At 47.6% G+C, this 25,144-nt stretch overlaps 1 protein-coding gene across 2 annotated transcripts in view; it reads left to right on the top strand.

Annotated features, from left to right (window-relative positions):
* Nucleotides 1-25,144, top strand: part of DNAH6 (dynein axonemal heavy chain 6) — a 2,458,578-nt gene that overhangs the window by 1,337,099 nt on the left and 1,096,335 nt on the right. For both annotated transcript variants that reach the window (XM_085636629.1, XM_085636630.1), the window contains one exon: nucleotides 13,984-14,115. In XM_085636629.1, the coding sequence (XP_085492755.1) occupies nucleotides 13,984-14,115 (132 nt within the window). The remainder of the gene's footprint in view (nucleotides 1-13,983; nucleotides 14,116-25,144) is intronic.

A 25,144-nucleotide genomic window follows, 5' to 3' on the forward strand; every position in this document is an offset into this window, starting at 1 on the left:
GTATACTTATGTTTTATTTTAGAACCAACTAGGACTTGACACAGGTATGTTAAATACACTCTCAAATGCAAGACTGTTCAAGGAAATGCTCTTGTGGTTGAATTTGCAATTGTTACAGGTTTGTATCACTTTAAAATGCAGTTAAAATGCAGTCAGATTACTTTTTAGTTACTTTTGGACTACTTTGAGGACTGGGGGTGGTATGCCTAGATACCACACTTTAGGATCTCGCAATGAATAGTAAGTCCGACTTTTTATACTTTGCAGTTGAGTTCTCCTTTCTTCATACAACAACAGGTCAACACTTAGAACATTTGTAGGCCCAAAAGCTCTTAACATGGATTCCTATAGGAGGAAAGTGTTAGCAGTTTTCTAGGTAAGTACACGACTTACGTGTGGGAGTTTTGGGGGTTAGGACCAAGGTTCCCCAAGCTCTAGATGGGCACTCGAGTTGCATCACCAGTGGCACTGAGGCGGCTGGGTGCAGAGTGCAGGGACCCAATATTAGCCAATGGGGCTAAGGGGGCCTTTGATTAGGCACTGCTGCCAAGCAGGCCACTTGGGTGTGGGAGGCAACCTCCTGGGGTTAAGGTCAGCACTTCTGGGGCCAACGAGCAGCGCAAGTGTGGCACCACCAGCGTCACTGAGGCGGCCGGGTGCAGGGTGCAAAACGGGCATTGGGGACCCTGTGCTTTTCTATGGAGACCTTCGGTTTTGCGAAGTTGCTGCAGGCTCGGACAGGGATATTTCCTGAAGGCAAACACCGGCTGGAGAGGTAAGTTAGGATCTTGAGGGACGCCTGGAAACCATCAGTTGGGCTACCCAAGGCCGTGGGGCATCAAGTGCATGGGTGTCTTTTGGCGCTGGGTTTTCTTACGATCTCCAGTCACAGTCAGAGGGACCCTTCATGTGAAGGCTACAGGCGTCATCTTGAGGCTTGAGGGAGGTCGGGGATCACCAGATCCCAGGTCAGGATCACTGGGTAGACCTCCTTGTGGTGTAGGGCCACTCAAACCTGGGCCGTGGGCTTCGGGCTCAGAGTGGTGCAGAATCACATAGTCCTAAGAATCCGGATTCTGTGGTGAGTCTTTGGTTTGAGCAAATTCGGTGCTCCCGGGAGACAGAGTCTGTAAGACAGTTGAGGGCAGGTCCCCCAAGCTCTGGGGGTTGCTGGTTTCTGGACTCGCCTGGGTACTTGCTATAGGCAGGTCGTAGGCAGGACAGATCGGTAGGGCTGGGTCCAAGGCACTTGGTGTCTTCTTCTTCCTGGGTCAGCACGGCTCTTCGGTCCTTATTCTTTCTTCCTCGAATCTGAGGAAGCAAGGTCAGGGTTTCCCCAAAATACTAAATTTAGGGACATTAAAGGGTTGTGCAGGTTGGGCCCAATGGGTCCCTTCCTTGGGTGAGTATACCCCCTATTATGCCACCCTCCATCTTCAAGATGGAGGGGACTGAGATGTGTGCTTCACCACTCCTTCCCCACCTGAAGGGTGAGGTTGGCAAAGGTGGGCACACCTCTCTTCTTTGCTTGATATTTCGGCTGATTCTCCTGCCCAATATGGGTCCAGAACCGGTAGGAGCCAGTTGCTCGGGGCAGCAAAAGGCAGGGACAGCTTCTAAAGATGGCAGACCTTTGAAGCTTCCCCTTTCGTGTACCCAGCCACTCCTTGGGGAGGAGTCATGACACCTCTGCCCAGGATGGCCTTTGTTTCTGGACACAAAGAGGAGCGGAGGCTCTCTACCCAGGCGTTCAGAAACTTGTCTGGTTGTGGCAAATGGCGGGCAGCCTTTCAGGAACCACACCAGGGCTGGTCGATTTTCTAAAATGCCATATGAGTGCATTTTACATTACATCCAACACTGGCATCAGTGTGGGTTTAATGTGCTGAAACTTCCCAGTTTTTATTAAAGCCATTAAGGAGATGTGGAGTTTGTAATGACCAACTCCCAGACCATATACTCTTTATGGTGTTACTACAATAGCAATGTCTAAGAATGGGCATAGACAGTCTAGGGGTACAGGGCTCATGCCACTGTAGCCTCACCTTAGAGGGGTGACTTACCTAGGCCTTAGGCAGTGGGTTGCAGGCATTGCACACAGGGATGTGTGCCATGTCTACTCTTTTCTCTGCACCAAAACATGCAGCCTGCAATGGCAGTGTGTGGGTGTTAAGGTACAGGGTCTCTAAGGGTGGCAGAATAGGTGCTGCAGCCCACAGAGGCCTTCCCTGGTCACAGTGCCCTTGGCACCTATTGTACCTTTTACAAGGGGCTTACCTGTGGCCAGAGATGTGCCAATTGTGGGTACAAAGTTACAGTCTTGTGAAAGAACACAGGCCCTGGGAACCTGATTGGCAGGGACCCAGGACACATCAAGTCAGGTTGCATCAGATGTCAGGCAAAAAGTGGGGGGTAGCCATGCACAAAGGGGCACTTTCCTACATCTATAATCTATTTGTAATTGTTCTTGTATCATGGGAAATAATTAAAGGTATTTTGGTGCCAAAATGCTTTTAAAAGGCAATTATAAAAACTGAAGCTATTCTATGAATTGGTTTCACATTACGTTCTACTCTTCTTGAAACTTTTGATCAAACAGCTTAATTTAGCCACCCAGGTTAGGTAATGCCCCCTCTCCAAATGAAGGGGACATACAAAGAGTGTAGTCACCTTAAAGACAAGTAGCTCATTGGCAACCATCTGTCAGTACCTGTACACCCTTAAATTCAGTATTTAGGGGCACTCCTGAACCTTGATCCTTAGATTCCTGCACCCTACGAAGAAGGACGTAGAAGATGCCGTGCAGCAAAGCTTGAAGACGTCGGCTGACTTGGCCTCACTCCTATCGGCCTGTCTCCAGCATAAAGAGCCTGCAAAGACAGATACACCTGTCCCATGGCCAGCGATTTCCAGAAACCTGAGGAAGACTGTCTACTCTTTAGCAAAGACCAGATCTCCCGAGGACAGCTGCCTGTCCAGAAGAATCCAACTACAAGGACTCCGAATCCAGCTGGGACTGTGATTCCTGCCCACTCTGTACCCGACGCCCACGGCCTAAGTCTGAGTGGCTCACCTGTCCAGTGAAGTCTCCCCAGCAATCCTGACCTCGACTCCATCAGTGGCTCACCTCTCCTGGACTCCACAAAGATGCTTGCAGCCTCTTCACAAAGGGTCCCCCTGACCACGACCGGCTCTGGTAAAGAAAATCTGAAACCAAAAGGCACCCCTTGCATCCTCAGCCCCCAACCTTAGTGAGCCCAGTCGGCGGTTTCCAAGCCTTCTCCAACATCCCAATTTACTTGTCTAGCCGGTGGTCACCTTAGTCCAGCCTCTTGGTCTGAGCCTGCAGTCTCTTTGTGCGACCAAGATCCATAATCACTTGAATTGGGCGCCCGAAGCTGATTTGCATCCGGCCGCCCCTGAGCCGCTGGTGGTGTTTGGTTGGTGCTGCTTTGTGGCCACCTGTGCTTGCTTTAACCCCAGGGCCTGTGCCCTGAAACTACAGGTACTTACCTGCAAACGGCACCTCTAGTGGGTGCCCCTAGACTCCATTGACAAACATTGGGCCCAGTGACCTCGGCACCTGGCTGCCCCAGTGCCACTGGTGGTGCAGTACCTACCTTGGTCTGACCCTTGCTCAGTGTTTGTCCAAACTGCAAAAGACGGGATGTGTAAGTCGAGTACTTATCTGTAACTGCATATAGCTGTTTTCCATCCACAGGATTGAAGTACTGCCTATTGCACTAAGGGCCAGATGTTCGGCCCTTTTTTGTGGCCACAAACGGGAGCTCCTCGCATTTACGACCACAAAAAAGGGTAATGGCATATACAAATGCTATTGTGCGAGTCACTAACTCACAAAATAGCATTTGCGACTCCCGCTATTAGGAAGGGGCGTCCCTTCCTAATAGCGAGTCACCATGCCATGTATGATTGTTTTGCGACCGTATTTGCAGCCGCAAAACACTTGCAGTTTACCACCTACTTCAAGTAGGTGGTAAACCACTCGCAAAAGGTAAGGGGTCCCCAGGAGACCCCTTTATGAGTATGTGAGAAAATATTTTTATGAGCAAGCAGTGGTCACAGGGACCACTTCCTGCCCTTAAAAAAATGAAACTGACAAGTTTAATTTTTAGGTCTCGCCTTGGCAGCGCATGCGCTGTCTCAGCAAGACATAAAGTAATCTGTATGTTGGCTTAAACTTCATGTAATCTGTTTTTACGCTTGCTATTGGCTTACTTGTGGTAGTGTTGGCTGTTGGTCATTTGCTAACTTCCGTGTAGTCCCACTACAGCAGCGCCTAGCTACAGTTTTAGTCCGCTCTGCTTGCAGTTCTTTTAATTGAAGTGCAGTGTGCCATCTGTTTTTCACGCTGTAGCCTGCGTCTGTAACTGGAGAGTTTCGCTTTCGTGTACGCTGGCTAGTTATTTTAGCATCAGTGACGAGCGAGGCAGTATCGGCTCTGGCGCGCTGCTCCCCACCACTCATACTGCCTAGGTCTGCTCCCTGCAGCTGCGAGCACTTCCACAGACTGGCCAGCCGCAGCCCTCCTAGTTTTAATCAGTCCTGTGCCGTAGATAGCAGGCATGGGAAGTGTGCGGGGAAGAGCGTGGCAGCTTTCCATATTAAATACACGCACGGCATCTCCGGGGCTTGGTTAATTAGGTGTTGTTCATCGCTTTCACTTTCACAAACCCAAATCAAAATCGTTGCTCTGTGGCACAAGTTACGTGTGTTTCTACAGTAGATCGGGCGCAGAACTTCACACAGCCGCCACAAAGACGTGTGCACACATGTGCACTGTAACTTCAACTTCTCAAAATCGCAGTCCAAGGGGAGGCAGGACCAGGACACTGCTCACCCACCGCAAACTGCAGTGGAAACAATGCACCAACAATGACCGCCACTACAACATAGCGCGCAGCAGTTGATTTAGAGCGGACACTCCAAGGGCAGCCTCGACAGCATGGATGAGGCACAATTGATCCAGTGGAGGACGCTGGAGCTGACAGACCAGCCCATCGCCACTAAAATGCTAAGAAACGGAGGTAAGGAGTTTCTTGTTTATTAAGCTGTCGGCTCCCAACGCTCTGCCTGCATCAAGGCTGTCAATCCTGTGCTTCGCTCATATTAATTGTACTTTTCATTGTGTTTTTCTTCAAGCCACTCCAGTTAGTCTAGCGCGGCACCTTCACCCATCTCTGCAACCCCTCCCACAACACAGCCTGTTAAGTACACAGACTGTTCGCCGGTATGTTATGCGACTGCATTTCCTCTGACAGCGCCGCAAGGAGTCGTCAGCTGCTTCAGGTTGCTTTTGACAAATTAGGAGGTGATAAAAGAAACCACCAGTGTAAGAACATGCACAAGTAACTCTACTTCTGATGGATACATCTGCCAGTGGATTCCTCACCTTGTGAATATCCCCTGCGCCAGCAACATTCGGAAATTTTTCGTAGCTCTCCACGCCGACGAGGACGACGTCACAATAGCACGGCTCCGCACGCAGCTCCGCTGACGTCACTGGAGCCATAAGAGGACCTCGTCGGTGTGATGGCGTGATGACGTCAGTTCCCTTTTTTCCGCGCTGTCGTCGCTAACGGTTTTCTGGAACTCTCCGTAGCTTGTTTGGTTACTTTGTTTTTCTGGATTGTTTCTGGTCCTCTCTTGCTTCTTTCCTGAAGATGTCGTCGAGGAAGTCAGGGTTCAAGCCCTGTAGAGAGTGCAGAGGACATATGTCCATCACGGATCCGCACGAAGATTGTGTCTGGTACCTATCGTCGGATCACGACGTCGAGGGGTGCTCTTGCTGTCGTAAGATGAACCCGAAGGCTTTAAAGGAGAGAGAGGCCAAGCTGTTAATAGTGAAGATGAGGAAGGAGAAGAGAGGTCGAAGGCGGTCGAAGTCAGGTCATGCTTCAAGATCAAAGAAACATAAGAAGAAGAAGAGGCACGGCTCTCGACGCCGTTCAGATAAGGAGACGGCTCCGAAATCGACTTCTCCAGTTCCTCGGCGTCGTAAGGACTATGTTTCACCTTCTCCTTCGGCTTCGAATCCGGCCTAACCTGTTTGTCCGGCCTCGCCTGCAGCTTCTCCGGAGCATTCTCCAGCTCCGGCTCCATCTCCGACGCCGACACATTCTCCGGCTCCGGTGGAAGAGGCTCCGTTACCTGATGAGTCTTCGACTCCATTGGCTCCACCGTCTGCGCCGATTGGGCCGAGTCTGGTAATGCCTCAGCCTGAGCCTTTATCGAACCCTTACCCATCTTTCCCTGGCCCGGGTCAAGACCCATCGCATTACTTGAATGCCATGTATGGTGTCTTTTCAAGAGCAATGTACCCCTCTGGAGCACCTTCGGGTCCCATGGTTCCAATGGCCTTTAATTTGAGGGTTCCTCAGGCCTTTGCTCAGGCTCCCTTTATGCCTTTCCTTCCAACGGCGCAGTCCTGGCATTTCCCGGCGCCGAAGACGTCGACCTCATTCAGCTCAGGCTGTGCCTCCGGATCTGTGTTCGACGCCGGCGGAGTCGTGTGTGGCGCCGCCAACGCCGGTTCCGAGGATAAGATCCAGGCGGGAGGCGCAGAGGATTTTGGAAGAGCAGAGGTATCAGGCAGAAGAAATGGAAGAGGGTGAACTTCAAGAGTCAGATGACTTATTTGAAGAATTAAAGGAGCCAAGTGGCCTTAATATGTCCCCGGAATGAGAGCTTTCTCCTCCTTCAGATGCTCCCTCTAAGGATGTGGTTCCTTACCACACAGTCATAAGGAAGGCAGCAGAGCTCTTAGACTTGCAGCTCCCAGCGGCTGAATTTAAGTCCAGCATCTTGACGGAGGTTCTTCATTCCCCCTCCACTGTGGTAGAACCGTTGCTTCCTTTTAATGATGCCATCACTGAGCCAGTTATGGAGGTTTGGCGTAAGCCCTTTTCGGCTCCAGCAGTGTCTAAATCTGTTGCTAGGAGGTACAGGGCAGCTCCAGGAGATTCGGACTTCCTAACATCCCATCCTTCTCCTGAGAGTCTGGTGGTTCAAGCTGCCTGTTCGAAGAAGTCTTCTGGAGTTTTTCCTCAAGTTCCTAGTGATAGAGAGTCTAAAAAGCTTGACCAGTCGGCCAAGAAGGTGTTCTCCTCGGCAAGTATGGCCTTGAAGTCCACAAATGCCACCTGCCTTTTGGGCCATTACATCCACGCCCTGATGGATTCTGCAAAACAGCTGGCTCCTAAAGTGTCTGAGGAAGACAGGCAGAATTTTAATGAGGTCTTGTCGGACACTCAAGCAGCTGCACAACAGGTTATTCAGAGTGGTTTGGACACTGCGTACTCTGTTGCCAGGATTATGGGCTCTTCGGTTGCCACAAGAAGAAGTGCTTTGCTTAAGTCATCTGAGTTCTCTCCAGATGTGCAGGCAACACTTCTAGATCTACCCTTTGATGGTTCTGGACTATTTGGAAAGAAAGCAGATGCAGCCTTGGAAAGGTTCAAGGACAGCAAAGCCACAGCTAAGTCTCTGGGCCTGCAGGCGCAGCCTAGAGGTTCCTCTTTCAGAAGGTACAGAGGTTTTGGGAGGTTGTCCTTTCAGACCTACAGGCAGCCTCAGCAGCAGCAAAATACCCTTTATAAGACCTACAGGGGCATGAACAGAGGTCATCCACGAGGTCGTCAGCCCTCCTCCTCCTCCTCCTTCTCCTCCTCCTCTACCTCCCTCCCTCCTACCGCTGCAAAGCAGCCCTAGATCCACCATTCTGGATCATGTTGGTCCTGTGGGGGGTCGGCTTACCCATTTTCTGCAAGATTGGGAATCGGTCACTACAGATCTTTGGGTTCTAAATCTTGTGGAAAATGGGTATGCTCTTCCCTTTTGGGAATTCCCTCCAACTTCCCCCCTTGCCAAGGTGCTTGCTCGGAGGACCACCTTCTTCTCCTGCAGGAGGAAGTCCTAACATTACTGAAAAAAGGTGCGCTAGAGGTGGTTCCAGAGCGGGAAAGGGGTCAGGGATGCTACTCCCGGTATTTCCTGATACCCAAGAAGGATGGCAGGCTACGTCCAATCCTGGATCTCAGGATCTTGAACCTTTTTCTGAAGCAGGAGAAGTTCAAGATGCTCACCCTTGTGCAGGTTCTTCAAGCGCTGCAACAAGAGGACTGAATGGTGTCGATCGACTTGCAGGATGCATATTTTCATATTCCGAACCTGGAGTCGCACAGGAAGTATCTCCGTTTTACGGTAGGGTCGCAACATTATCAGTTTGCGGTTCTCCCGTTTGGTCTTACTACTGCACCTCGAGTCTTCACCAAGGTGATGGCAGTGGTGGCAGCCCATCTCAGAAGGTCGGGGATTCCAGTTTTCCCATATCTGGACGACTGACTGATCAAAGTGGAGTCGCCAGAGAAGGTGCTTCATCATCTGCAGGTTACAACTCAGCTGTTGTACAAATTGGGTTTTTCGATAAACGTGCCCAAATCTCACCTGGTGCCCTCTCAGCGCAACCTGTTCCTAGGGGCGGTACTGGACACTACTGTGTGTCGAGCATTCCCACCTCCACAAAGGATTCTCGAGATACAGGAAATGATTCCCTTGTTTTACAATGGAGCGGTTGTTCCAGTCCTGAAGGTCCTTCGTCTGCTCGGTCTGTTTGCTTCCTGCATTCTGTTGGTCAACTATGCACACTGGCACATGAGGGCGCTCCAGTGGTGCCTCCACAGGCAGTGGTATCAGCACAACGGAGATCTCAGGGAGTCTGTGAGGATCTCCAGAGGAGCTGCAGTGGATCTGTCTTGGTGGAGCGTGGAGGGCAATCTGTCTCAAGAAAAGCCCTTCCATCTACCGCCATCGGTGGCCACAGTGATAACGGATGCATCCACTTTAGGGTGGGGTGCACATCTGGGGGATCTGGAGATCAAGGGTCTTTGGTCTCCAGAGGAAAGGTTTCTTCACATCAACCTTTTGGAGTTGCGGGCGATACGTTTGGCACTCGAGACCTTCCTCCCTTCCCTTCGCGGTCAGTCGGTTCAAGTCCTGACGGACAACACTACCGCGATGTGATATGTCAACAAGCAGGGAGGAGTGGGGTCGCATTGTCTCTGCAGAGAAGCTCTGCGTCTCTGGTCCTGGGTTCAGGATCATCAGATTTGTCTGATGGCAAATCATCTGGCCGGGGTGCTGAACGTGCGTGCAGACAGTCTCAGTCGGCAGTTATCTGCTGACCACGAGTGGAGGCTCCATCCGGAGGTGGTTCGTCACGTCTTTCGGATGTGGGGAACTCCTCGGGTGGACCTGTTTGCCACTCACGAGACCACTCACTGCCCGTCATTCTGCAGTCTCCAGTATCCGATGCAGGGAGCTTTGGGGGAAGCGTTTCAGTTGAGATGGGACTCACATTTCCTTTACGCGTTTCCTCCCATACCCTTGATTCCTCGGGTTCTGAGGAAGATTCGCCAAGACTGGGCCCAAGTCATATTGATCGCCCCGGATTGGCCAAGAAGGGTGTGGTATACAGATCTTCTCCACCTCTCCTTGTGCCCTCTGCTCCGTCTCCCTCTCAGGGCAGACCTCCTCTCGCAGTCGCAGGGGCAGGTTCTACACCCCCACCTCCAGAGCTTACACCTTCATGCCTGGAGATTGAAGGGGGCAACCTGAATTCTTTTTCTCTCCCGCCTGACATGGTGGACGTGATTTTGTCTGCCAGGCATCTCTCCGCCAAGTCTATCTATTCCTATAGGTGGCCCAAATGTGTCCTTTGGTGTGGGGAGAAGTCTATTGACCCTTTGAGGGCTTGTTTATCCAACATCCTTCAGTTTGCTCTCTCTCTAGCTCAGCAAGGTTTTGCTGTAGCTACTGTGATGGGTTATTTATCGGCTTTGTCGGCATTCCTTTGCTTGCCGGATCAGCCGTCCTTGTTTCAATCACCTATTGTGTTACGGTTCATTAAGGGCCTTACCAACAAATTTCCGCTCACTCCATTTATTGTGCCTCAATGGGACTTAAATCTTGTCTTAACTTACTTGATGGGTTCTCCCTTTGAACCCTTGCACAAGTGTCCCTTAAGGCTATTGTCTTTTAAAACAGTTTTTCTCATTGCCATTACCTGGGCAAGGAGGGTAAGTGAGCTTCAAGCTCTGAGTTCGAAACCCTTGTTCCTGACCATTCATGCTGAAAGAATGGTACTCAGGACCAGGGCTGCTTTTCTGCCTAAGGTGGTAACTCCTTTCCATCTGGGGCAGTCCATTACCCTTCCTACCTTCTATCCTCCCTCTCACCCTTCCAAGGAGGAGGAGCGGCTTCACCGCTTGGACCCTTAAAGGGCGGTGAGTTTTTACCTCGATAGAACTAAAGACTTTCGAGTGGATGACCAGCTCTTCGTGGGCTTCATTGGCTGCAGGAAAGGCAGAGCGGTGCACAAGCGCACCCTTTCCAGATTGATTATCTTGTGCATCAAGATCTGTTACTCTTTGGCCGGTAGGGAACCTCCAGAGGGTATAAGAGCTCATTCTGCCAGGGCAAAGTCTTCTACATCTGCCTTATCTAGAGGTGTCCCTGTGGAGGACATTTGTAGAGCGGCAACTTGGGCATCCCTCCACACTTTCGCGAAGCGTTACTGCTTAGATACCGAGGTGAGGAGGGATGGACACTTTGCACGTTCCGTCCTTTAGGACTTTTTGGTATAGAAGGGTGGACACCCTCCTCCGGGAGTGGGGACTGCTATGGGAATCTATTCACTTTAATTGTCTGATAGTACAGTTCCTCTCGAGTACAAAACGATAAAATCAGGAGATGGCGCAACGAAGCGGCACGGACAAAGGTTAGTTCTTTCTAACATTACTTACACATACCTAATAATTCTGCCGTCTTCGGGACCAATGGTTAGTAGTTTTCCTAACAATATCATTTGCCATTTCCACTTTTTTCCCTCACGCTAATTATTTCAAACATGAAATACTCATTTGATTCCTCAGACCAAGGGCTGTGGAAAGCTCAGAGGTTTAATACATCTCAACCTTTCATCCTTTGGAGCTAGATAACAGGAGTATGAAATAGATTATAACGCCTGTTTTCTTTTAAAACAACAGGAGGCATTGCCATTTCATGTGCCCCCAACAAAATGCTCAAAATATGAACATGGGTGATCGCAATAATTGTTTTCCAAAGCGCTACAAAGCAGTAAGGGGTAGCAGGCACTATTTGTAAGCACACCAGTGTAAGCTGCGCTTTTCAGTGGCTTGCAGTGACCTGTGCTGCGCAGCCCACTGAACTGTACTCCAGTGACTTTAAAGAAAGACACGTGACATAATGAGTCCCAGAGATGAGCCACACAAGCCTGGGATATTGTTTAGTGAGGCCAGAGGGCCATAACTCATGTCAAGCAAGCAGCAGCCTCTCACTGATCACGGAATGCCACAGCTTTATTCTGAGCCTGTATTCCCCAAATGTTTTATATATACTGAATATGCCGAGGTCTTAAAATATGTTCGACCTCTGTGTGTTTCAGAAGCAGTGACATAATCTCTGTAGTTACGGTTAAGTCACACTTTTTATTAAATACCATTTTTAAATCTCATGAATATTGAGGGAGCCTCGTTTTTATTCCATTTCGTTCCATATCCTTATTTCACTCTTGCAGGTTCTTTTTATCACAGCTTTCTCCCTTGCCAAGGCTTTCCTATTTTTCTTTCCATCCTTTTTACATTTTATGTCTTTCTCTCTCTAGCTTTTGTGATGAATCACAAGTCCCCAAAAATAAGTGTCACGGCCCACACCTGCAACCATCGGCATAAAGTAAACACTTCTAATAACTTAAGTCGCATTTGATAGACAATAAAAAAATTACACTGGTATATAAATCTGAGCTAGGAAGGCTTGCAGGGATTGGTCATAGGAAAAAAAGATGTGGTGAGGCCCTAAAACTACATGCTAGGCATGATCTTAGACCATGTCCATCAGGTAGTGAAGGAATCAGTACTGGACATGTTATAGAGCCCAAGGACAAGCACTATGCACAGTCCTCACTGGGCGTGCTGCAGGCTGCTGCCATGCTCAGCATACACTAAGGTCTCTGATACTGGGCCAATGTCATGGTTGCATTATCAGTGGCCATGGCTGCAGGCTGTGCATTATTATCACTGAGCAATGGGGGCAGAGTCTAGTAAGTACTTAATAATGCATACTGGCTATAGGAAGTGGCTGAGAGCTATACCCTAAGCTCAGTACTGCTGGGCCAGGCCACATGCAGAGGCTAGCGAGCACTTGCTGCAGTACTGGGACGTAATCCTGGTCGAAGGCCATGACTCGCGCCTTGTGTCCAATTGGGATTGGGGAAAGGGATAGGCAAATTATGGGAAGTTTTTAAAGTATATTATTAAGAAACGTAAAACAAATCACGGAAAAATAATCCACTGAGGAACAATATTGTTGTCTATTATACGATTAGTAATTAAACATGCAATTGATCTCGCATTTGCGAAAGTTTGAGCGATTTGCATTGGAAATGACAATGCCTTTCATATATGTATTTTTAAAACCTGCAAGTGGTGTGTAAACACACACTTTGTACTTATAGTCGCTGCTTATGAGAAACACGGCTGGCAGTAAGAAACGGCGCCTCTTTTACTGTCACGTAAGCAACGACTATAAGTACAAAATGCGTGTTTACGCACTACTTGCAGGTTTTCAAAACACATAAATAAAAGGCATTGTTATTTACAATGCCAATAGCTCAAACTCTCGCAAATGCGAGACTTATTGCATTGTAAACGCTTGTTCTTTTTTAATGCATCCCGTTTTCCTTTAAGGAAAACAGGCTGCATTTAAAAAAAAAAAAAGACTTCTTTATTTAAAAGCAGTCCCATACATGGTGGACTGCTGACACCAGAAGGCCACCATCCCTGGCAGTGCTAGCCATTCCTAATGGGGTCGCAAATTGTCTCTGCCTCATTAATATTCATGAGGCATGCAATTTGCGACCCCATTAGGAATCGCAAACAGTGTCTGAGACACTGTTATACATCCCAATTTGCAAATCACAAATTGGTGGGTCTTACATCTGGCCCTAAATGCCTATCTCTTACATTTGCTAAGTTTGCTACTGTTTCATTGACTATGCCAAAGTGTTTTGATACACTTGTAAAGTACTACTAGGTCCTTACAACACAACACCTACTGCATTTGAAAATTACTGTATTCTTGAAACTGTTACTTACCTGCAAGAGTTTCTCTTGGTTCTTAAAATATAATACCAGAGTCGTAACTTTTTTATAAAAAAACTATTGGTCTTGGATTCAGTCTGTAAGTGTGTGCAATAATTTCTTGCCTGATTGTCTACAACAAATGCTTAACACGACCCTTTGATAAGCCTAACTGCTCGACCACGCTACCATAAACAGAGCTTTTAGTACTATCTACTTAAGCCTCTGTAAACCTCTGGGGATCCACTGGACTCTGTGCAAACTATACCTTACTTTGGCATAGTATATACAGAGCCAGCTTCCTACAACAGGCTCTTAGACTGTTGATTATTTTTATTTGTCCAGTCTTATTATGTGTGAAGAATCCAACATGCACCAGAGGTTATTTTTTTTCTCAATTTACAGTATGCAACTGTACATTATAGAACAAACTAATAAATCGATTACAGTTTCAACAGCTGTATTATTAACCATTCTGCTAAATACTGTGGTCTTTCAAATGAATGCTACCTTTATCACGTTTTTTTCAGTCCAAGCTCAGCTTTGGTTGGATAGTTGTGATATGCTATTAAGTCGCCATGAAACACACCAGCTTATTGTTTTCGATTAATATTTCACTCAAATTCCGTAAGTAATTTAATATGTGATCTGGTTGGAAGCCGAGGTGACTGGATGCTTGGTTAACTATGTATTATGTGTTTATTGTGAATGCAAATGTTTTTGGAACCTGAATATTTTTAGATAGAAACGTATGGCCTGAAGGTCCAATTCGACTTGTGCATGATGTGTTTTCTGTGCCCCGTAGGATGTAACAATCGCAGCAGCCTGCGCCCCTCCAGGAGGTGGTCGTAATCCAGTAACCCCACGTTTCTTCAGACACTTCAGCATGCTGTGCCTGCCGACGCCATCTGAGCACAGCCTGAAGCAGATTTTTCAGGTCAGTAGCTGCATTCAAATGTCTGCGAGGACAAGGCTTCATCTCCTAAAAAAAACTAGCAATAGAAATTGTGTCATCAATTGCAATGCATGCTTTCCTAAATTCCTAACCTTACTTAATATAATGAGTCTGCATCACACATCGGTAAAAGTTTTAGTGACAAACACCTTAGCACAAATCCGTGGTAATCTGAAACTTGAGAGCACTTAGTGTAACAAGTGTAGTGAGGTATCGCCATCTGAGCATGGACGTAAAAATGTAATAAGCACTGTTGCACTTTCCCACTGGGAAGTGTCCCTCAGGTGCACTGCCTCTGTCCAAATGGAATCAAATTAAATCAAAATTCAGGTTTAATATTTCAGTGAACATTTTTTATGAATTTATTTTATTTTAGTTCGCTATGATTTCTTTGATTTTCATGAATTAATCACATCATTCATGTAGAGATATTAAATCTGTTGCTGATGAAGCATTTTGAATAGGGTGCAAGTCATCCCCAATGCATTTCAGGCATGTCAAATGCTTTTCGTCAGGGTGTAAGCTTCCTAAAAGAATCCAAGAAAAGCAAAAATGAAACGACTGGACCAGAGTGTGGGCATATCCCTTTCCTAGTGTTTCATGAAAGATACCAAGGTAAATAGTTGTTAGAAAGTGCCCTCTTTCTGCATGGTTGCCCCCACTTTTGCTGAATTGCTTATGTACTTTGACTGAGTGTGCCTTGGGCTCCTGCTAATCAGGTACCCAGGGCCTATGTTCTTTCCCTAAAACTGCAGTGAAGCTTAAACTCAATTGGCATCTCTGGCCACAGGTCAGTCCCTGGTAAATGGTACCACAGGTACCAAGGGCACTGTGACCAGAGAAGACCTCTAAGGGCTGCAGCACCTATTGTGCCACCCTTTGAGGTCCTGTACTACTACACTCACACACTGCCTTTGCACATCTCTGTTTGCCATGCCTACAACCCACTGCCCCGGCATAGATCAGTCACCCCTGTAGCTGGGTGCACTATACCAGCGGTGAGGGTACAGGTTCATGAGCCCTGTACCCCTACAGTTTCTAAGTCCATTCTTAGACATTGTAAGTGCAGTCCTGCCATTAAGAGTATATGGTGCTAGGAGTTCGCCATAACGAACTCCAAGGCACCATACCGGCTACACTGAAAACTGAGACGTCTGGTATCAACCTTCTCAGCACATTAAACCCACACTGATGCCAGTGTGGGATTTATTGAAAAATGCACACAGAGGGCATCTTAGAGTTCCCCCCTGAAAACAAACCTACCACTAGTGTCCAGGCTGAGTGGCTGCTTTCAGCTGCCACCACCAGACATGTTCTGGACCCCTGGGTCAAGAGCCTGCTGCTCTCTGGGGCCTGAAACAATGCACATCCTGGGACAAGGTGCCAAGTCTCCTCCCCCAGGATGGGCAGGGTTCATAAAGGGAAAGCTTCAAAGGCTTGCCACCTTTGTGAGCTTCCCCAGGCCACTTGCTGCTTTTAGCAACTGGTCCCCACTGGTTCTGACCCCACTTTGTGTGGTAGAACTGGCGGGAAAAGCAAGCAAGTGAGAAAGAGAGGTGTGCTCACCTCTGCCAACTCCACCCCTCAGGTGGGGGAGGCGAGGTGAAGCACAACTCTCAGTCCACGCCATCTTGAAGATGGGAGGACTCAGCCAACCAGGGTCAGGCACATGCCCCCCCTCCCACCGAAGGGTAGCATAATAGGGGGTGTACCCACACCAGGGAAGGGACCCATTGGTCCCTGCCTTTTACCTATGTGTAACACCCCTAAATCTAGTATTATGGGGCACCCCTGAACCTTGCTTCCTCAGACAAGAACCTGCAACAAGAAAAGAAGAAGGACTGAACAGCCGTGCCAAAGCTAACAAGAGGAAGACGCCCACTGACTTGGCCCCAGCCCTACCGGCCTGTGTCCGCCTCCAACCTGCTACTGCAAAATCCCGGGATGTCCTGCAGCCAGCAACCTCGAAAACCAAGGAGGACCTGCCTGCCTTCAAGCACAAAGACTTTGTCCCCCGTGAACACCGGATTTGTTCACCTGCAACCTCTGGCTCCGGCCGGACACGGCGAATCTGCCCCACTCTGCACCCGCCGTCAACAGCCCAAGCTCGAGTGGGCAAACACCACGAGGAGGTTACCCTGGGGATCCTGACCCCAGATCCGGCGACCCCTGACCTGCCTGAAGCCTCCAGCCGACGCCTGAAGTCTAAATCCAGAAGGCCACCCTAACTGCCACCAGGAGCTGGTAAAAAAAAATCCAACCCCAAAAGGCACCCCTGCACCTGACGTCCCACGGCCTTGTGTGCCCAAACCGATGATGCCTAACCAACCCCTAACTTCTCAACATACCTCTCGAAGTGGTGGTCGCAGTCGCACCCAGAAGACCTTCGTCCCCAAGCCTACAGTGTCTTTCCAAACCGGAGGTTCTCCATTGAAAACAACAGGGCGTCCGACATCGAAACAGCACTCTGCACCCGGCCACCCAGGTGCTGTTGAGGGTGCACCTTTGGTCCTACTTTGTTTCCCCATTTGCCCTGAGCTAAAGTCCAGGAGCTTTGCTCCCACAGTCAAGTGGCCTGCTAGTCAGCAGTCACCAACTGGAGGCCCCTTTGGATAACATTGGGCCTGCATCTGCACTCCCCCCCCACACTCCCTGGTAGTCCACAGTTAACAGTGAGAGTCAAGTGCAGAAGGGGTATTTAGCCCATTTGCCCGGGATCCATAGTAGGTCGTACCCTGGGTCATCAGGAGTAAAAGGCCTAACCCTCACGGTTGAGCCCAGTTGCTCTTGCTTGCCCCATGGCCCTCTGAAAGGGGTTCTGACACCATGCCACAAAATATTTCTCTTTGCCGCCCTGGCTGAAAGGCTGTGAGAACCCTGAAACAGTAATTAAATGGTAACTCCCAGATTCCTTTTAAAGCAAGGGATATTGTAGTGAGGAAGAAACACACATTCCTTATATATTTCTACAAATAAGTTAAAAGCGGGCGATGTACTGAACAAATTGCGATTCAGTTAATCCCAAAAATGTAATATGTTTTAATGTTCAGACCTCTACATTTTGTCTGGTTCACTGTAGAACCCAAATGAAGAGTGTGTTTTCCCTCTAAAGGCTCAGGAGCTCGTAGGTCATTTTATGGTGTGAAAGTGTTAATTGTATCCTACATTTGAGGCATTCGTGCAGTCAGAACTTTGCAAAACTTTTCTCTTCAATACTTTCTGTCTTTCACAAACTTAGAAGAGGTCTGGGATGGGCTTGATGAAGATTGGGAATAGTGCAATAATCTAACTGCCTTGATATCTAATAAAAACAAATGTATCCATTCGCAAACCCAACTGTGAGTAATGCAGAATACATGTTATGTGAGCACCACACAGAAGACTGTTCCAGTTACACCACTGCGGTAGAGAATCCTATGTCCACTTACGAGTACGTGTACGAGTAATGAAACTAATAATTATGAAATCTTGTTTAATTGCTCACAATTTGCAATATTGCTCCTCAGATGTGTTTTGCAACTATGAATTATGCGTATGTTATGGGGTGTGCACAATTCATGTAATTGGCTTTTGCTTAATTACTAAAAATGTCAGTAAAATGACATGAAAATTGTGAATTTCTCCTTTCGCCTACTTTGCAGTAGCCTTCGAGCCATTGGCAACGTGGGTGCACGAAGACCCACTGGTAAAGGGATTACAGGCGTCCTTTTATATGTTTCTCAGCCATACCATTCCATAAGCAAAATACCATAGATCTTCGAGATGTTTGTGAGCTACTCTGGCTCTAGTATAAACTGGTACAAGTTGGTGATCTTCCCTTGGCTGGAGGGGAACCCAGACTGCGCTGCAGCAGTAGTACATAATAGCTTCAAGTATTTGAGCATACGTATTATTTGAGAACCACAAGACTTTCTCCGTCTGAATGTGTTTCCTCAGTTGGAAAGACTGCAGAGAGATGTAGCCCATTGGCGGACTTTGCCTCTTTTATTGTTGGGGAGGGCAGCCCTCTACAAAATGATGACTCTCCCACGCCTACTGTATGTGTTCCACCACTCTCCATTTAAAATTTCACTGGAGACCTTCAGGAAAATAAACCAGGAGTTTCGTACATTACTATGGGACGGCTCTACTCCGAGAATAGCATTACGCAAATTGCAGAGGGGCGGTATATGAGGGAGGTCTGAGGGTTCCTGATATTCAGTTGTATTATTGGGCGACACAGCTTTTGGTAGTGAATGACTGGATTTCTCAGATCAGCAGGAACTGGCTTACCTGATGGCAAGGTATGTGATGGAACAGGGACGGTATGAAGTCATCCTTTATCCAGAAACGGTGTGGGAGGTATGATCCCAAGCACTGGAAGAGCCCTCCGTTAGGCTCTCCATGTTACTCGTACTAGCCTTCCAGACCTGGACAGCACAAAATGGTTGCTGCTGACCAGTGACATGATTCTGCCCTCCTCCTGCTGAGATCAGCTCAAACAGTGGAAGGCAGAACAATAGGCATCCTGTCACAGGAAGGTGTGACCACTTCCCAGACAGAATTTAGTGTATTGGGGCAGGGTGGGTGTGCTTGCCAGCGCCACTCAGTCTGCATGAGGAGCACATTTGGTGTCCCCATCCATAGTCCAGTTCAAACCAGTCCTGGGAGCCGTTGGCTCCTGCTCTGGCACAAAACTAGACAATGGACTTGGGCGTAACCTCCCCCTTGTCCAGACCTTCCCCTGGGAGGGTCCCCTGAATCATCCCAACCCTTTCCTAAGGGTACTTAAGGGCTTACCTGTGGGTGGGTCTCTAGATTCGTCATTGGACTAGATTCAATTCAGACACCACTTCTTCTACCGTCTGGGCACTCTGGACTTCATTTGGGCCCGACTTCATCTCCCTTCCAGTCTGCTGCATTGTCTGTGCCTGTCACCATACAGGAACCTTCCAAGGCCTGTGGGCATCAAAGACACCTGAAGGAATCTCCATTGAAGTGAAGGAGTCACTTCCCTACATTTGCAAGCACTGCAACTAAGCTGACTGGTCTGCTGATCCTGAGCTCCTACGGACTCCGAATGGTTCTGCAAAACAGGTGGTAGTTCTCCACAGCTCTCAAGGCCTGCCCTGCCCTCTCACCAAGTTTGAGGCCAGTAGGCATTGTGGGAGCCGCAGGAACCAAACCTCTGTGCACCTCACCAACTTGCAGTTCTAAAGGCTTGTTGGCTTCCTTCCAAGAAGATCTTTGGGCTCCAATTAGCCCCAACCTCGAGCATCTGCAGTGACCAGAATCTTTGGCCACACTGCATCATTTGCATCGTGGCCTGCATCCTTTGGTGAGCTGCTTGAGGTCTTCTCGCGACTCCAGTGCCTCCGGCCTGTGGGTCCATTCGAGGGTCACCTTTACTTCTTTTGGGCTCCTCTGATTGCTCTAGGTCAGCCCTGACTCCCCTGCTTGTGATGAGTCCCCTGGACCTTGCTAGTCCCGACACTGCACCTTCCACGACTTCTTTGTGGGTTGCATTTCCCAAGGCTTGTTGCCACTCCCGCCGGATACCGACCCCTCAGCAATCGACATCCCACATGGGACAGCTCATGCACGGCTCCTGGCCTGCATCAGCATCGCCTGGTCCTCACATCTACAGAGTCAAGATCCTCGTCAACTCTCCTGCAACTCCCGACATTGGTGGGCATTCGTCTTCCAGAGCACCTGGTCACTCCTGAGTGACATAGACTCTGTCTCTCTGCTTGCATGTACCTCTCAACTAGAATCCACCTTTGGATTATACCGGACACTTTCTCCTTTGTCCTCAGTGGCACTTTCCTGAAGTCCTCCATTGGGTTTGGTGGCAGTTTCCGACACCACTTCACACCTATGCATCCGGCTTCCCTGGTGTAGGTAATGTGGGTACTAGGGTATCCATGGGTGGGGTGGCTCTCCAACCTTCTGTCTTTCACAGGGTTTCTTCAGTGTCCACTGGGAAGGGTCCTTAATGTTTACAAATCCAACTGCGACTTACACGTTGACTTATACGAAGAACGCTGTTGTGTTCCCACACTGCACACAATCTCCGTGGGGATCCTAGTTACTCACCATGGGTGGTTCCTTGGGGGCCTGGCACTTCTATGTCCTCTAGACCTTGTCTTGACCCGAGTCATGGTTCGTATACCTCTTTCTTAGTATATGGTTTGGTCCCTTCTGTTTGGGTAGGCTTCCACCCATTTTGAAAAGTCACAGACTACACCCAGGATATAACTCAGCCTGTTGTAGGCAGGCATCTCGATAGAATCCATCTGCATTCTGTTGAAAGGACCACCTAATCCCCTGATGTGACTCAGTGTGACTTGTGTTTCCTTCCCTGCATTCATTAGTTCGTATTACACATCGATGACAAACTTCTTCTGCTAACATTCTAATCTGGGATGAAACTAATTCTGAGGAAAAAGTCTGACCATGGCATCCCTGCCTAAATGTGTGTATCCATGATAGTACTATGCCAATGGGAGCGACAAACTGTCTGGCAACGCAGGTCTCCCATCAGCTGATATCCAAATGTCATTAGAGTTTTTCTCACAACCCACCTTGACCCAACTATCCTGCTCTGCTTCTGAAACATTTTCCCGTACCCTTTTCAATTCATCCCAATTATCAGTCACTATCATAAACAAGGTGAATGAAGTTTCCTCTCCTGACTCACGTGAAATTTCCATTAAATGTGCAGGCCAAAAATGCACAATACTGTGCTACTGAATCAGCATATGTATTTCTCATCGCAATGTAATCAATACCACTTTGATGAGCTGCATATTTAACCACTGCAATTTCTTCAGGTAACTGCCAAGCTTCCAAGAAATTGTTAACATGCATTCTTTTTCTGATTTAATTTGATGGCTTTTGCAGTGAGTCCAGATTTATTTTAAGAATCTGGCTGAAAATAGAAGGACTCTCCATATGCCCTTGTGAGACACGACACCATGCTAATACTCTCTGCTGGAACACAAAGGAAAAAAGGAATTTACTTCCTTAATGCAAAGGCACTGAAAAAAGCCTGACACAAGTCATTCACTGTAAACCACACTGCAGTACATGGAGTCTGAAACAATATTGACCACTATTTCATTAATCTTTCTAAGATCCTGTACTATTCTGTATTTTCCATTGGGCTTCTGAAAACCTATAATCGGAGTTACATGGACTGCCAATTAGTTGCCTTAAGACTCCTTTTTGTAACTTGTCCTCTATCACAGGCGTTATTCCTGCAATTGTTTCAGGAGTCAAATTGTATGGTGGTGTTCTGGGAGATACTGCATTTGCCTTTACAGTATACTTGACTGGTTCTGCACCTTCAATTAATCTGATATATTTTCCTGTGAGATCTGAAACTTCTGTATTCACAGTGTCTCTCAAACCAGCAGAGAGTTCTTTGTTAGGGGAAACATTCCTGCAGCTTTCTGTTGTTGAATTATTTTAAATTCCACATCCTCATCATGAGTTTGAAAGGCTACACCATCTGGTGTTAGGGTGACCAACTGGCATGGGTGCAAATTCAGGACAGTGAGAGTAAAAATTCAGTACAAAGGTTCAAAATTCAGGACAAAAATTCGGGACAAAAGGAACATTTTACAGACACATCACAGGAGGAAGCACAATATTACATAAGTAAATAGACAACCAACACAAGCACAACTCAAAATAGGTTTATATTAGGATGAGAGAACCTTGCAATGCATCTGTTGTGTGCCTGAGTGCAACTTAAATACCTGCGTTTGCATATTGGATGCACCTGGGTAACACGCGCCAAAATGAAACCTCCACCCACCCCAGAGCTTGGCCCCTGGTGAGGAGACAGGAGCCCATAAACAAGAGCAGTTTGCAATGCCCTGGGCTCTGGCAGGAGGAGGCCCAGCATATGCTGTCACTGGTCCATTATCATTCTGTATGTGATAATTAGGCCGACATACAGAATGATAATGGGAGGATAGCAGCCTGTGCCAGGTCGGGGAGGGGCAGCTGCAGGACACTGATCACAGCAGGAGCGCGAGCTGACCCCTGCAGTGAGAATTACAGAACTCTCAGGCTGCTTGCAGGTGGCATCTCGCTCTAAAGTCCAAAATTACGGATAAATGGCGTCTGTGAAAGAATTCTTCATGGTCAACGGACAAGAGGCCCGAATTACAGGCAGTCCATGACATTTATGGGTGGTTGGACACCTTATCTGGTCTGCAGTTAACAGGGGGCGCCTGGTGTATTAGGGAGTAAGAGGCGTTGACCTGCCATTGATGGGAGAGGAGGAGTAAGGAGGAAAAACGCCACATAGAGCAGCTCAACACTGGACTAGCTGCTAACTAAAGAAGCAGGAACATATCTAGCTTTCTCTGCATGTGCGGGTGAGTACATTCTTGCCCTTAAGGCGCAAGCCAGCACAGTGATTTTCAGAGCATTGGCATGGCCAGTATTAACAGCGCTGCAGAGGTATGCCTTGGGATGCTTATTGCTATAACTCAGGGAGGAGTCAAGACAGCACCATGCTGGCCAAGAGCCGGGAGCAGGGCTGGCCCTTGAAGTCTGCTTCAGAGTGGGTGGGGCTAAGAGAAATCTGGCAGGGGGAGGGATTTAGCAGTGAGCTCTAAGAGCATTCAAGTGGAGGAGTTTATGCACTGCAGCTTATTTATGTGCCCCTAGGCCTCGACCACTTTTGTAGAAAACAGCACACATTTCTGGAGGTCAGGTCAGTTGCAGATCACTTCAGATCAATTACTCCTCCTTCACCAGTACTGGCCGCTGAGCGCTGAAAACTGTAGAGTGGCCCAGAGATCTCTCTCTTACTGCCAGGCCCACACACTGTAGGAGGCTTGAACACGTCTGTACTGACACTAACTGAACTGGTGCCGCCTCTCTCTACTACTGCAGCTTGGCCTGCCTTTCCTTTCCACAAGCACCCGCGCCATGTCTCCTACATGTGAACTGGACCGAGTGACAACTACTGTGCAGGTACAGGGTAAGCCATCAAATGAAAGCAAACAGTGTGTCACACTTGTTAAACTAATCCACTTCGCTGCCTTCAGCACAAGACCCGGATTGCAGCTCTAAGATTGTGAAACTGGACAGCAGCAACCTCTGCTAACAGGCCTGCTGACGGATTTATAGCTGGATAATGAAAGGGCAGTAAATCGGAACCAGCAGCCTGCAGATCAGAAGTGAATTTCTTAGGTACAGCTCAGACTGTGTGCCGGACCTGGACCAGCTGGTAATTCTCTGGGTCAGGAATTGTTTGTGTCCTATGTGTGGTATAAAAGGGTCAAGGAAAAGAACAGGGGAACCCTACTCACAACGGAACCAGGGTACTAGTTTTATATATGACACAGCGGTTCCTGTGGGCTATGTGGACATTATTTAAGCAATATTTATGCGAAATCGCGATAGAAAAGGGTGCAATAATATCAGAGGACAATGAACCGACTACACAGTGTAATTCGGTATAGCATATTTATAAACAAAACAATCAATCTCAATATAAGTACACTTCTTTTCAGTCAAAAGTGCAACAGTTTGTGCATTGTGTCCCCTTTTCTATCGCAATTTCGCATAAATATTGCTTAAATAATGTCCACATGGTATAAAAGGGTGGCACTGCAGGTTTGGACAGGTGCACATTAGCAGACCTGTGTATGAGGCCTTGTATTGGAATACAAGTGCTGCAAATCAGGAATACAGTATGTAGGCAGAGCTTTTCATGGGTACATGGTGTGATCCTGCTATCTAACAGTAGCTTGTCCTGCAAATCAGGACTGAGTTGCTAGGGTAGGGCTCAGTTTGTATACTCGTACTGCAGTAGGATTACTGTGGATTAGAACTGAGGTACATTTTCAGGGGTTTTGTTTGGATCTCAGTATTGGAAAAACCGTGAGGAGGATTCGAGTGGAAGATTGAGGCACATTAACAGACGTCTGTGAGAGACGCAGAAGTGGGAGAGCAAGGAGCACTGAACACCAGGATTGAGGTGCTTTGCCAGAGCTGTGTATGCCTTATGGTACTGCAAGGCCAGTGAGAGCAGAAGAATGCTTTAATGCTTTACGAATAAACCGGACGCTCATTTCCAGACGGAGCCCAATTAAATTAAGGACTCTAACCGAACACAAGTGTTGTCTTCAAAGATTAAAGAGCGAAGTTTACAACTCGCAAGCAAGGCAAAGTTTATATCATGTATGCCTGCAGGTGTAACAGCGGCCAGGGTTTTTAGACGTGCAGTGACTAAAGCCAACAGTTGCTGATTTACCCTTAGTGTCGACTATCATTAGACACAAGAAGTCTACCCAATTGCAAGTGAGGTGACAATTCAAAAAAGACGGAGGTGACAACCCTGATCTTGTAGGTCCAAGCTTGGACACCAGTCAATTGGATAACCACCTCTCAAGCGGCATATTGAGGTGTGAACAACATGTCTTGGACACGATTATTTTAACAGAGAGTTACATATCACAGTCTTGAGAAAGATGGTTTTATAATTGGTACCATCGAAACGCGTCGACGCACTTCACAGAGACACCATCTGTGTTTAGGCTGGAATTACAGAATTTTATGATTATAGTTTCGGATTCCTGCCTTAATCATTGTGGGATCACGGATGTGTACATTCCAATGACATAATTCTCTGTCTTCTGATGTACTCTCATTTTATTCATTTAAATTTTTATTTTATTTTATGTCCTTTGTTTTTAAATACCAAACGTATATCAAGTGTCAAATTGTTCTTTAAAATATTTCAATGTCTAGAACATTGTGAAAATATTGACTAAGGATGAATTTTATGTATGATATCAACATGAATAAATAGTTATATTTTCTCATATAAACTCTGATTCTAGTCTGTTGACCTGGGGGTTTGTATGTATATCTCTCTTGTGGTATGGTGAGAACCTGAATGTTGATGAATGAAGATAGAGTGTGAGCGGATAAATTATCACATCCACTTAAGTTCTAGTGCTTTCCAAATGATAATCTTTGTTTACAACCTTGAAATACCTATTAA

Source organism: Triturus cristatus, chromosome 2_1 (genome assembly GCF_964204655.1).
Source record: "Triturus cristatus chromosome 2_1, aTriCri1.1, whole genome shotgun sequence".
NCBI lineage: Eukaryota > Metazoa > Chordata > Amphibia > Caudata > Salamandridae > Triturus > Triturus cristatus.